Here is a 14,846-nt window from a genome sequence, read left to right on the forward strand (position 1 = left end):
CCCTCAGACAGAACCTCACCAGGGAATACAGATAGAGATTTAAGCGTCACACTTTGAAGACCTGGGTTAAAGTATGAGCCCATGGAAGAGAGAGAAGAGGGGAATCCCAGTGAAACAGTGAGTTCATGTTATTTTAAATGTACTGATTGTTTGATTTCTTTGAATTTACTAATACTGGCAGGTTGTTTTTTTAAAAGTATATATTTGCAGAACAAAAATAGATAAGTATAAATACAATATCAGCACAGTTTTAATGGTAATTGGATAGGTACCCTGATAACTAATTTAAGTAACCAATAATGTCCACTCGGAAGAAAGAAAGAAGTGCCCAGTTATAAAATGATATATGTGTTCTGCACAGGTGGCCTCTTGGTCTGTTCTAACCTCTTAAATTGTTACTAAACACTGATTGTAGCCTATTTTCTTAAACAACTAAAAGATGATTCATATATATCTGAAAGAAATAAAAATATCGAGAGATCAGGTAAAGTGCAGTTTATGCTTTTTTAAAGTCCTCTTTGGTAGTATCACCTAGCATTAGATTAATACGATATTGACATTACATTGAAAAATGGTGTTGAGTTCCATATGAGTGTCATTCATTCTCACATTACATGAAACTTCTTCCAGATCTTATTTTCTTCACTTTTGAAGAAGCAAATTCAGAATATTTTGGCATTATTCTCTCATACTATTCTGCAGTAATTGGCCCTTGTCTAACAGGGTAATCAATACAATGGTATTTTTTTAAATTAATTGCAACTACATTTTTGGCAGAAATGTGATTTTCTCCACAGTGTTATTGAAATGCCTAATTTATTGCTTGTTTTCAGATAACAGTGGTATTTAAGAAGTGAAAATGCATCAAAATCAAAGCAGAATTACATCTCACACAGAATTTCTTTTGCATGGATTTCAGGGACTTGGGGAACACAGACAATATCTTTTCATCCCTTTCTTTCTGATAGGGGTATTGTCTTTTGTTGGTAATGCAGCACTGATATTCACTATTACAGCAGCAAAGAGTTTACATTCTCCCATGTATGTCTTAATATGTATCAATGCCTGTGTAGACCTGACTTTGCCAATAATATTTGTTCCAAATATGTTATTAAGCTTTTTATTCAACTGGAATGGAATAACTCTATTGGGTTGTCTGGTTCAAATGTTTTTTGTTCATTTTATTAGTGCCTTTCAGTCAACGCTACTCCTAGGGATGGCTTTGGATCGCTATGTTGCCATATGTATCCCACTGCGTTACAATGATTACATAAACATTTATTCTTTCTTGAAATTCTCTGCCTTAGTTATTTTGAGAAATACATGTATTATTTCACTAATAGTGTCCCTAGCCAGTCCTCTTTCCTATTGTGCTTCAAATGTTATTGATCATTGCTTTTGTGAGCACATGGCTCTGGTAAGTTTAGCCTGTGGAAACACAAGTAAAAATAATATTATTGGGTTGTTTGGAGTTTTTTGCATAACAGTCACTGATATCGTGGTCATTGTAATTTCATATATCAAAATTTTCTCTGATGTTTTTAAAACACACTCAGGAAACTCCCGACAGAAGGCAAGCCACACATGTGGAACTCAATTAATAGTCACAGGTGTGTCTTACACTTTTGCCATGACAGCCTTTCTTGCATACCGGATCAAGAATTCACTCAACCCCGGTATTCACACCCTAATAAGCATAATGTACTTACTTTTCCCCAGCACTTTCCACCCAATTATTTATGGAATAAGAACAAAATTGATAAGAGAGCAGATGCAGAAACTATTTCAATTCACAATAATTGGACCCATCTCCATGAAAGTATCAAGTATACATTGATTATGGAATATAAGAACAGGTCCGGCCCTCCGTTCAGGTGACTAGACAGTCGCCTAGGGCCCCAGAACATCACAGGGCCCATAAAATATGACATCATATTTTTTAACAAAAAAAAAAGGGTTCCACCCGAGGGCTTTTGTGCTGTGACTGAGATGTAATGTGAGCATTTACCCATTACGACATGCACAATTATTTTGTCTTTATGTGGATGTTTTGTTTTTTTCCTTCAGTATATTCCGTTTGGTGCAATATTGAAATTGTTACTGTTACTATGCATTATTGTTATCATTACAGTCGACTCCTTATAATTGCATATCAGAGAATTGCATACTCCTTTTAAAAATTTTAAAATGCGTTGTTTTTAATGGAAACGTGCTTCAGTTATATAGTTTTAATGCATAATTTGGACTAGTGCATGATGTGGTCTCATTCACAATTTCACAATGCATTTTACACCTCATGATTGCATAGTGCTGTCCACTATGGTAAAGTTCAGATTTATATCAAATACTTTTTTCATAATTAGTAAAGAAAAAAAATCTATAGAGTTTCATTGACCAGTAGAGTTGAGTAGTTTTCATTTTAACTCATTATTAACCTAAAGGGCCTTATTATTTCTATGAAGATGTGAGCTAGAGAAATGTATTAGTACATTTGGGGAGATATGGCAAGATATATATGACAAAGAGTGAAATAAAAAAATAGAAAATACTGTTTATTTTGTGAAGTTGTCCAAGATATTTTTGGAAGCCTGTATTTTCTTCTGCATTGCGGAGAAGCGTGTTTACTGTATTTACCGAGTCCACTGTATTTACATTTGTATTTATTATTAAAGCATCAACATGTACAATGTATGTGCAATAAATGTTCTGTGATTTAAATGTTTGGGTGTCTTTTAGTTTTACCTAAACATTTTCTCTCTGCCATAAAGATGGGTACCACTAAAATGTTTTGCAGTGGGGGGGGGCACAATCAACTCTTGCCCATGGCCTCCAAAAGGCTAGGGCAGCCCTGCATAAGAATAATTAATTTAAAACTACTTTGCCTCTTTTTAATACTGTTAAAATAATATTAATATTAAATAATAATAATATTAAAATAATGTTAATAATGTGCAAAATGATCCCAGGCTAAACTGAGTCGCATGGAAGCATATTCTACTCTCAGTTTCTGCTGGTTGCTGAGCTGTACCTTCCCCTTACTCTCCCAGCTCTCATGTCCACTCATTCCCTTCCCAGTGTTGAAACCAGCATCCCAGCAACATCATGACTGCAGTGTCTCTGATCACCCTGTGGCACGTGTCACTCACCCATCTCTTTGCTTGGTAAGTCAGAAACTATTATCAACAGGAACTCAGCAGTGCTCCTCTTCACTACCCACTATGAAAGATCATATAACAGGCATCGTCTGTTTTCTTTCTTAGTTTTAAAGGTGTATTTCTCACTGTTGAAGCAAATGCTTTTTTAATAATGTTGCTGTTTTTTTCTGTATATTATACTGTATATTGTTTACTGAACGTCTGGATTAATTATGGTGTGTTCTGCATGTTTGTTAAACCATCTTAATCTTATGTAGCATTTGAATTCTGTATAGTTCCTTGTAAGCTTTAAAATGCAACACGGTTTTAATCTGAATCTCCTTGAACTCCTTGAAATAAATACTACTACTACTACTACTACTACTACTACTACTACTACTACTACTAATAATAATAATAATAATAATAATAATAATAATAATAATAATAATATTAATACAGGACAACATTATTATTATTATTATCTAATACTGTTGATATATACTGAGTCTATATGCAGTGGGATGGAGCCTCAAAGCAGCTTGTAGCCTCAACCAAGCACCAGGAAAAAAAAAACTGTTCTCTGTTCGGTTTACCACATCTCTTTCAAAAGCTGTCTTCAAAAAAATTACATTGCATCGTCTTTTAATCCCATTAATAACTGTTTCAATACTCCTCATGTACAAAACTTGTATTTGATCATTATTAAAATGCCTCCTTGGATGATTAAAAAGTCTGTCTCTAAGGAAACACACACAGATGAGCTGGTGTTTATCAAGACTAATAAGGTCAAAACAAACAGAAAAGAAACAAACACATTTTGTACTTCAGAATTAGCTGCGAGAGTTTGCACTGCTCATGCGGTTATTGTATTTCCAGTATTACAAATGTATTCTTACTACTCCCACATAACATCACAGCAGATTAATATGCTTTCATTAAGAACAATAACTAATGAGCCCTTAGAACCTCACCAGGGGAATACAGATAGAGATTTAAGAGTCACAGTTCAGAGAGCTGGGTTAAAGTATGAGCTCATGGAAGAGAGAGAAGAGGTGATTCCTATTCAAACAGTAAGGTCATCAATTTTGTAATGTGTGGTTGTAGAAGAAAGTTGGACAAGTAGTGTTTGCAGAATTGAAAGAGAAAAACCAATATATTAAAAGTACAGCTTTAATTCTTATTGGTTATGTATCCTGAAAAGTAATTTAAATGAACATTAATGGTCTTGTGTGTTTTACCACTTCTAATACATATTAAACACACTTATTGTATTATGTTCTGTTATATGATTAAAATCTGACTATATATATATATATATATATATATATATATATATTGTAGCGATCTAGGACTGGGGGGTCATTTGGGGTGTGTTTATGTTACTTCCTGTATGTTTATGTAACTGGGCTTAGTTAGATCCGGGGGTCAGGGGTTGGCCCAGCACGGGAACACGGGGCGCGCCATGATTGGGGGAGCTAGTCACGGGGTGTAAATTAATAAATACGGGTGCCCGGTTCCGCCTAACTTCAGTTCAGTAGGGAAGTTGAGTGTGAGAGTTTGTAGAGTGAGTGCTAAGAGCTATAAAGTCGCTCCAGCCAAAAAGCCTGTTGTTCTTAATAAAGTTCTTGTCTGGTTAGTAACCTGCGTTATTGCTGCACAGCGTGGTGGATCCGCGACAAGAGCCAGGAAAAGCGATGCTCGTTACAATATATATATATATATTAACAATTTTTAGGAATTATTCCTTCTTCTCTTGTTCACTCATTGGCCTGAAATCAATATAGTGGCAATTTTTTTAGAATTCAAATTACATTTAGTGTAGACATTTGCTTTTCTTCCCAGTGTAAATGTAGTGCCAAATGTATTGTCTATTTTCAGATCACAGTGGTATTTAAGCAGAGAGGTTTTAAGCTTTTTATTTGACTGGGATGGAATAACTCTATTGGGAGGTCTCATACAAATGTTTTTTATCCACTTTGTTAGTAGATTTCAGTCAACTCTACTGCTAGGGATGGCTCTGGATCAGGGTCACAATGGGGACAATTAGACAGACCAATCTAGTGCAAAAGAACTTACATTGTGAACATCATGTCCCATATCCACTTGCCAGACAGAGTTTTATGTACCTTCATCTTAGTAAAATAGATCTGAAAAAATGTGATCTTCGATGAAACGATACTCTCATGACATTTGCAGTGTATATGTATCAGTTAATGCGGAAACCAATTAAATATATCATTGATTGACTTTCATAGTGTTTTTCCACTTGAAAATGTTTGTTTCAGATTTCCTGAATCCAGGTCAGATATGACCGGAAATGGCACCAGATCACGTTTTGAAGCACAGAGGCGACATGTAAGCTCCCCACCTCTCAGCGGAGTCTCTCTGAACAACAAAATGTAACAGCATTTATAGAAAGCATGACGTGGTTCTGTGGGCAAGATCCAGTCACATGCTCCCAAGAAGTGTAGCTTTGGAATGTTGTCTTCCTGGGGGTAAGTGTGGGATGTGGAAACCAGATGGCTTCCATTGATGTATTCCAAGAAGTCCAGTCCCACGGTCGTCATTAACAACTGTCAATCAATCACTATGATGTGACCTCGCCAGCCTCCTTTGGAAAGACACTTAAGTCCACAAACAGACTCTAAACAACGAGCAGCTGTATGATCCTTTTATCATAGAGAGGAGACATCCTGCTATCCTGATAGATCCAATTTACTCTGGCTGTATATATGATATTATTTCTAATGATATTTCTATTTATATTAATATAAAACATTATATAGTTACTACAAAACACTTGTACCGGTTCTTCAGTCCCACCGGTTGGCAATAGAGCAAAGAGGAAAGAAGCCAAATAAAAGAATGTATGCAACTGCGAACACCATCTGAGATGTTTCACAATGTATTGCTGAAGAACCTAAGCTTGATGCACAGAGTATAAAGTATGTATTTAACATGCCTTGCCTGGAAGGCCCTGACATGGAAGCTCTCCATCTGAGTGGAGTCTCTCTGAATAGCAAGATATTTACAGCTTTTATAGGAGGCATGACATGTGGTTCTGTGGGCAGGGTCAGTCACACACTTCCAAAAAGTGTTGCCTTGAGGTCAGGTCTCTGGCCCTCGTAATGTCTGTGGTTGTCTTCCTGGGGGGAGGTGTGGGATGCGGAAACCAAATGGCTTCCTTTGATATACTGAAAAAGGTCCGATCCCATGGTCATCATTAACAATTGTCAATCAATCATTAACAAAAACAGTTCCTGCCAATCTGGGAAAGCAATTAAGTCCACAAACAAACTTTTAACAAACAGCTGTGTGCTCTCTCTCCACTGTTTGATCCTTTTATAGTTGACAGGAATTGCTAGAGGGTATGCCCTGAACAACTGCCTTAACGGCTGTTGCTAGCTCGATAAATCTATTTTGCTCAGTCTACATACTAGTATTAATATAAAATATAACACAAGCTCTTCAATTGTAGATTCCTATAATCTGGGAAACCTTTAATTATAGTATTTTAACTTATTTCTCCATTAAGTCAACCATCACTTTGGCGTAGTGCACTGCAACATCGGTCTGTTCAAGATGCTGTGTGGCTATCTTTATTTGTTTTTTACTCATTAATGGACATTCACTGTAACATTTTTTTTCTTCAAATGAACCTTCATTGTTGATTATGGGTTACATAATTCCATCCTTATTCTGCAAAAAGTAAACCTTGTGATGACTGCTGTACAAATCTTTGTATAAACATTATCATCTATAATTTCCCAAAAAGTTAGGACCAAATTGGCACTGTTCAAAGGCCAATTCTATCACACAATAAACGTATTATGCTATTAACCTTTTTTATTGACTAGAGTAAATATGTATTATGCATTCATTACAAAGCAATGGCTTTCTTACCACACACAATTATATAACTCGTTTTTTTACATTATTCCCATACACAATAATACAATACACCATAGAAGTATTATTCAATGTATACCCACTTATAGTTACATTGAAACATCACATGTCATTTCAGTCATACAGCCAAACAGCACAATTCTTTAAATCCAGTAGTCAATCTAATAAAATAATAAAGTTAATGAAATGCCCATAGTCCCACCAGACTCTGTATCCTTCAGTTGTGCTTAGATATAAAAGAGATTGGAGTTGTATAACTATTCATGTTTCTGTCACGACTGCCTATGCAAACAGTCAGGGAGTGTAAGACTCAGGTGCGGGAAGAAGCAGGTATAACAGTTCAGGCCTCCACAACACAGGACTTGTTTACCCAACTTTAGAGGGCATGTCTGATCCATCACTTTCTGTCCCTGTTGGAGTCCCGCAAGGACTGAACTGAACTGAACTGAACTCTCCCAGGTGAAGAAGAGCCTCAACTCTGGTAGGACACCGAGTCCCGATGGGATCCCTGTTGAATTCTATATGATCTTTTGGGAAGTGCTGAAGGAAGACCTGGCACAGGTCTTGGGGTCGGTGGACAGAGAGGGTAGACTGGCCCTTTCTATGGAGAAGAGGTCTACCTCACCCAGGCATGGCCTGTCGGCCGGGGCCCGCCGACTGTGTTTCCCATGAAGCCGGCCATCAAGGTTCTGGGGATCATGATCGACAGGATCAACACGTGCACCCGGAGCTGGGAGGAAGCCTTAACCAAGGTACAAAGGAAGATCCACGGCTGGAGTACAAGGACCTTGACGATGACTGGTAAGGTGCAGGTCATAAAGGCCATCCTTTTTCCTATTCTTCTCTATGTAGGCATTATATTTCCCCTAGACAGGCATACGAGTAAATTAATTACTAGAATTATATTTCGGTTTGTCTGGGGGAGTAAAATGGAGAGGCTGAAAAGAGTGCTTTGATTGTTTGATGGTTTTTTTTTTTGTCAAATGCATTGACCATTTTTATTCCTTTAAATGCATCAGATTGTTTTATTTTTGTTGCTTTGATGTTCTGTTTGTTTGTTGATTTATCTGATGCATTTTCCATTAATTTTCAATGTATTAGATTGTTTTGTTAAATTGTTGTTTTGGCAGTTTGCCACATTAACACCTTGATTGATTGCTTTAATGCATTTGTTTATTTTGAGTTCACTTTTATGACTTTTATAGATTATTTTAGAATTGGATTTAAAAAAAAAGATTTATATGTTTTTGTATATTTTTAATTTGAAAATGTAAAATTCTCAAACAACATAAACAGTACTTACAGGGCTTGCCCCGTCAAACTTGTATATGGTTCCTTGTTTCATGCAGGAGAGCTTGTCGTCACCCAGCTCCTAGCTGTTAGTGACTGCTCTTTTGTTAAGCAAGGGCACAAGAGTTGGCTGTTGATGCTCTGCTTTGTATACTACTCTACAGTATAGCTGCTATCGCCCCACCCCTAGCTGTGCTAGTTGGCAGAAGCTGAGTGCTCCTGTGTCCAGCAGACGGGTACATGAGCCGATCTCCTGTTGCACCCGCTCTGTACATGGTCTTTAGTTATTGTTGAAGGTGAGGGTAGAGGCGCTGCTGGCCTCCCCCTCTCTGCATTACTGTTCCCACCAGAGTGTGACTGATGTTCCGGCTTCTGGGTGGCTCAGATGTGGCCCCAAGGGGCCCCCTGGTATTTTTATCTGGGGGATCCCAGTGTCTGGGTAGTATCTGCAGTGGTCAGTACCTATCAAAAGTGGTCCAAGGAAGGAAAAGCGGTGAACCGGCGACAGGGTCATGTGTGGCCAAGGCTCATTGATGCACGTGGGGAGCGAAGGCTGGCCCGTGTGGTCCGATCCAACAGACGAGCTACTGTAGCTCAAATTGCTGAAAAAGTGAATGCTGGTTCAAATAGAAAGGTGTCAGAGCACACAGCGCATTGCAGTTTGTTGCGTATGGGGCTGCGTAGCCGCAGACCTGTCAGGGTGCCCATGCTGACCCCTGTCCATTGTCAAAAGTGCCTACAATGGGCATGTGAGCATCAGAACTGGACCACGGAGCAATGGAAGAAGGTGGCCTGGTCTGATTAATCACGAGTTCAAGATGTTGACTTGACCTCCAAATTCCCCAGATCTCAATCCAATCGAGCATCTGTGGGATGTGCTGGACAAACAAGTCCGATCCATGGAGGCCACACCTTGCTTACAGGACTTACAGGACTTAAAGAATCTGCTGCTAATGTCTTGGTGCCAGATACCACAGCACACCTTCAGAGGTCTAGTGGAGTCTATGCCTCGATGGGTCAGGGCTGTTTTGGCGGCAAAAGGGGGACCCTACACAATATTAGGCAGGTGGTCATAATGTTATGGCTGATCGGTGTATATTATCATATTATAAAATAAAATAATGCAAAACTATAAATTAAAAGAAAGCTTTACTAGTTTTTGGTTATGTACACTGCTCAAAAAAATTAAGGGAACACGTAAGTAGAATGGGGTGCTCCATAGGCGTTTCCAGATATTTTATGGCATGTTACGTCACTTTTTTATTATACCTACGTCATATCCGGACGGAAGTGTACACCCATAGCGCCCTAACCCCCACGACAACCCCCCTCCTTCTCTCCTGCTCTCACCCCCCTAGCCATCCCATTCCCTCCACATACACTGATTAGTTCTGTAGGTCTTTGTTCTTGCGGGAGAGTGTGAATGGTCAGAGTGTGAATTGTCCAGAGAGTTCAGAGTCTACTGTAGTGTTGGGTGGAATCACATTTGATGTAACCACGCCCAACCAATACAAGTTTCAGACCCCCCTCCTCACAGTGTGATTATCCCAGCCATACTGTCTCTCTCTCTCTCTCTCTCTCTCTCTCTCTCTCTCTCTCTCAATCTCTGGAAACATCTGCAGATAGGCTGTTTGCTTAATAATAAGCCTATTTTTAATTAAAAATAAAATAAAAAAGCTTGTGTTCAGTCTGTATAGGGTCATTGTTTTTGTAAAAACCCTCCGCCATGTTTAAAGCTCGTCAGAATTAAGCTTAAGCTGTGGCTATATTTTACTTATATAATCTCTCTCACATTCGTGTTCATTCGATTTTACTTAAATACAGTCTAGTAACTGCTTTCTAACTGTATTATAAGCTTGTACGAGTTAAACTTAAGAATTAAAATGTTTTTAATTTATTTTAGCTCTCTCTCTCTCTCTCTCTCTCTCTCTCTCTCTCTCTCTCTCAATGCATAATGATAAGTCAGAGTTTAAAAATAAAAGCATTGGGTCACACAGTGTTAAATAGATCCCACCATGGAGGGCAGACCGCAGTCTGCATGAGCGGTGACATCAAACATTTCTAAACACTTTTAACCTATATAATTTATAAGACTTGTAACAAAAAGCCCAAAGACTTCTTTTGTGGGGATAAACGCTGTTCTGAGTAGTTTCTGAATTTTTGTTTTGTTTTTTGTTTGATACCAAACAAACCTTGCTATTAAAAAAAACCAAAAACACGTGTTCTGGATCCAGAAGTAATTTTAAAGGCCCAGCAAATGTTTTATTTACAACATCGCGCTCTCTCTCTCTCTCTCTCTCTTTCTCTCTCTCTCTCTCATAATGTGTTCATTCATTTTTACTTAAATACATTCTAGTAATTGTTTTTAACAGTCTTAAAAGCACGTAAGAGTTAAACTTAAGATGATAATATGTTTTTAATTTATTTTAGCTCTCTCTCTCTCTCTCTCAATGCATAATGATAAGTCTGAGTCTGAGAATCAGTATAAAAAAGCTTGGGTCATTCTTTATATTGACAATTTGTAGTAAACATTTAAATAGTAATTTTCATTAAAAAATAAAAAAAGCTTGTGGTAATTCTGTATACTTACATTTTTTTGTAAAAGTGCAGACATGTTTAAAGAGTTAAACTTTAGGGGTTAATATATTTAATGTACTTATTTAATCTCTCTCTATATATACATGCACACACAGCAACATAGATGTAAGTTAAATGAAACTGTGTTAAAACAATTGAGTTACAAGCTTACAAAGATTGTCTGTGTTGCCCTGTCCTTAATTAGCAGTATTCTTGCTGGCTATCTGGGGTGTGTGAATGGGGCAGAGCACAAACATCACCCTATCCATGGCCCCCTTTAAGTAAGGAAAGTACAGGTGTGAATGTGTTAACGCTGCAGGGCCTGGGGTCCTGACTGCTGGGGGCTCTCACTCTGCAGGGCCCACTTAAGGTTAGGTTGTTTTTACAGCTTTTAAACCAAGGTTCATGAAGGATTAAAGTAAGTGGTGCTTCTTTTTTTGTTTTCTTAAGATCCTATATAAATGTGTGTATATGTATACACTATACGTCTAGGGCTATCTAAGAAAGACCGACTATGATGAGGAAAGCGGTCTCCCAATACCTGCATCTGCATGGCAGCCATTCTCATTCATGATGACAATATACGTATTTTACTTTTATTTCTCCCATGTAGACAAATACACAAAGGTAATTTAGGCCATAAAGGGATGTATGGCAGTTGAAAATAAAGCCATCTGAGCATCAAAGAAGGGCTAAAGACCGCATAGAAAGTTGAAGATTCACTTTCTGAAGTAAAAAAGACTCATAGTCTTAATAAAACTACATTTCTTAGCAGACACCCTTATTACAATTATTATAGGATATCACATTATTGTTTACATTTACCCATTTATACAACTGGGCATTTACTGGAGCAATCTAGGCAAAGTACCTTGCGCAAGGGTACAACAGCAGTGCCCCCCACCAGGGATTGAGCCCACCACCCTGTGTGCCAGAGTCTAGAGTCCTAACCACTACTCCACACCACTACATCTCATAGTAAGGCTTGTTTACGGAGCTCTCGGTGGGTTATGACGCTCAGACAATTATAGGCTCCGGTAACAGTCTGGACTATAGCTTTGATAACCCATCTTGGAGGGCCACAGAGCCAGGCTGGTTCTCACTATTCACCGACAACATATATATATGTTCAAAAGAATAAGTAAATCTAAACAATTCATGCAATAAGATTAAGTGAAGATCATTCATAATCTTAAACATAGGTCTCTGTGTGTGTATGTATATTTATATATGGTACACATTAGAATGGGGTGGAGGGTTATTCTGAAGATCTTAATGTCCCAGGATGTATTGATAATAAAACGTTTGGACAGCTTTCAGCACCGCTAACTAGTATAATTCTTACCATTATAAAGAATTAAAAAGTAATTTTAAATATATTAACACATGATATTAAGTAAAGGGGAATAAATAAATAAATCAATAATGAGAAATCCTAAACTAAACAGAGCAGCCTTGGTTAGCTGACAACCCTTGGTGGTGTGGCAAAAGCCTTAGACTAGTATATTTCCTACAGAATCAAATAATGATAAAGTCATTTCAAACATTTCACCATCATCGGGGTGTTAAGTAAAATAAATTAATGAATTAATACTAAAGTAACATAAGAAATCATGAACAAGTATATCTTCATGAAACCAGCAGATTTGTACTTTTTCTAGTTAATACCAGCTCCATAGTCTCAGTATTTCAAAGTGTGAGACCTAGGTAGATGAGAAGGAGCAGCATTCATAGAGGCAACAGTGAAAGATTAACACATAGAGGGACAGAGAGTGTCACCCGGGAGTCAAACTGGCTCACGTGTGAATCAAGCACCAGAGTCGTTAGTAAGATAACTTACACGTTGTTTTGTTGTTGTTGCTTTTCCCCTGCAAAACAAACAGCTGCAGAAAATAGAGGCAGAGATAGAAATAGAAAATAAACAGAGGGAATGAGGTAGGCAAAGATACATGTGGGTTTTACAGTAAGTTAATACAAAAATAAAATACTAGGAGGAAAAGGATATTATAAATACAAAACTGACATGGGCAAATATTTGAAGGTTTTATTACTATTTATTACTACTTTTATTTTAGTTTTGCACTTACAAAGTTTATGTATTTCACACAAAGGGCTTACACAGTCATTCAAAAAAACAGAAGTATTTACAAGTTGCCACAGAGAGAGACCGGAGAGTACAGGTGAGAGGTAGCCATCTTGTTGTTTGACTAGTTTCAGAATAGTCTTAGCATTGCTCATTTTGTTTTAAGTTTGCCTTAAATTGATGTTAGCATTGTCTGTAGTTTGCCTAAATTGAAGTCAATTCAGTTCAGCTGCTGAGTTGGTGAAAGTAAACAGGTTGTAGAAGGGAGTTTCTGTCTAGGACTAGCAGGAATTCTGTTGCAGGAGGAGCCAGGTGTGGCCAGTTAGGTGTGAATTGGGGGTAGGTAGACAAAAGCTACTTAAAGCAGCTGTTGAGAAAGAGCTGTGCTGTTTCTCGCTGACAAAAGTTAGGCAGTTGACTAGCAGCAGGAACCAAGAGAAGTAAAAAAAAAAAAAAAAAAGTAACATTTAGATGCATGTGGCCACTACAGTGTCAGGTTTGCAGAATGATTGCCTTCCTGGATGAACTCATCCAAGAAGGCTTCATTTGTGAACGTTGTCAGCAGGTTGAAATCCTAAAGATCAAGGTTTGTGATCTTGAGGCTCAGCTTGTCGATCTGTGCTGTATTAGGGATATAGAAGAATTGGTCAATCAGCCCATGAGAGAGATGGTGTGCACGCCAAAACCTAGGAGTGTTGAGACCTTAGAGCAGGACAGTGTAGAGAACTGCTGGGTTACAGTAGGTCGTAACTGCAGAAAAGGGCGTGCACAACCCCTAGAGACACCCCAAGATCTTGAATTGCCCAACAGGTTCCAACTGCTGGACACCGAGTTGGACAGTGACAGCTCAGAGGGTGATGGGAGGGCAGTTGAGCACCAGAGCACCATGGTGCCCACTCCCCCCCAGAAGAGGGAGGTAGTTATAGTAGGAGACTCAATTCTTAGAGGTGTAGATCACACAGTGTGTTCTAGTGACAAGGAGACACGCATGGTATCTTGCCTGCCTGGTGCTCAGGTTGCAGATCTCCCTAAACTAGTAGAAGAGCTACTGGCCAAAGCCGGGGGGAATCCACTGGCCATGGTCCACATTGGAACTAATGACATAGGAAAAGGTAGGACAGAGGTTCTGCAAGACAAATTTAAAGAGTTAGGAACAAAACTAAAGAGCAGAACCTCCACGGTAGTTTTCTCTGAAATACTTCTGGTACCACGTGCCAGGCCAGGGAGACGGGCAGAGATTAGAAAGTTTAACACGTGGTTGAAAGCTTGGTGTAGGGAAGAGGGGTTTAGGTTTATGGAGCATTGGTCTTTCTTCTGGGATAGATGGGATTTGTACAAACCGGACGGTCTACATCTAAACAGAAGGGGGGCTAATGCATTGGGAGTGCGTATGTGCAGTGAAATTGAGAATCATTTAAACTAGGAACCAGGGGGCCTGGGAGCTCTGACAATGGGAGATGTTACACTAAGGAAAGAAAACCAAGGGAAACTGCCAGTAGGAAAGTCCTGAAATGTTTGTACCTCAATGCCAGGAGTATAAGGAACAAGATGTTAGACTTGGAAGCCACAGTGCTGGCGTGTGACTATGATGTTGTAGGAGTGACGGAAACATGGCTTACAGAAAATTATGGGGATGAATACAAGTTGGAAGGATACACACAGTTTAGGAGACACAGGCAAAATCGAAGAGGGGGTGGGGTAGCATTATATGTGAAAAATTACATTGAGGCAGAAGAACTTGTATTAGATCCCAGAAACGGAACAGAATCTTTGTGGGTTAAAATTTTGAACACGAGATCTGGAGGATTAGTGGTAGGAGTGTGTTACAGGCCACCAAACTCAAATATTCA

The 14,846-nt window shown here is 38.5% G+C and overlaps 1 protein-coding gene across 1 annotated transcript; it reads left to right on the forward strand.

Annotated features, from left to right (window-relative positions):
- Positions 1 to 859: 859 nt before the first annotated feature.
- Positions 860 to 7,718, forward strand: LOC136747101 (olfactory receptor 52K1-like). The gene is made up of 3 exons (XM_066700057.1): positions 860 to 1,705; positions 4,876 to 4,923; positions 7,506 to 7,718. Exons 1-3 carry the CDS (start codon positions 860 to 862, stop codon positions 7,716 to 7,718), a joined length of 1,107 nt encoding a protein of 368 aa, XP_066556154.1.
- Positions 7,719 to 14,846: the final 7,128 nt, after the last annotated feature.

The sequence above is a fragment of the Amia ocellicauda genome, chromosome 3 (assembly GCF_036373705.1).
Source record: "Amia ocellicauda isolate fAmiCal2 chromosome 3, fAmiCal2.hap1, whole genome shotgun sequence".
NCBI lineage: Eukaryota > Metazoa > Chordata > Actinopteri > Amiiformes > Amiidae > Amia > Amia ocellicauda.

What these genes read in the sequence shown, in the direction of transcription:
- LOC136747101 (XM_066700057.1), top strand. Translation starts at nt 860, where the DNA reads ATGCATCAAAATCAAAGCAGAATTACATCTCACACAGAATTTCTTTTG. An exon ending in CCCTAATAAGCATAATGTAC is followed by an intron (nt 1,706 to 4,875) that starts TTACTTTTCCCC and finishes AATTTTTAGGAA; the next exon opens with TTATTCCTTCTTCTCTTGTT. An exon ending in GGCCTGAAATCAATATAGTG is followed by an intron (nt 4,924 to 7,505) that starts GCAATTTTTTTA and finishes GAACTCTCCCAG; the next exon opens with GTGAAGAAGAGCCTCAACTC.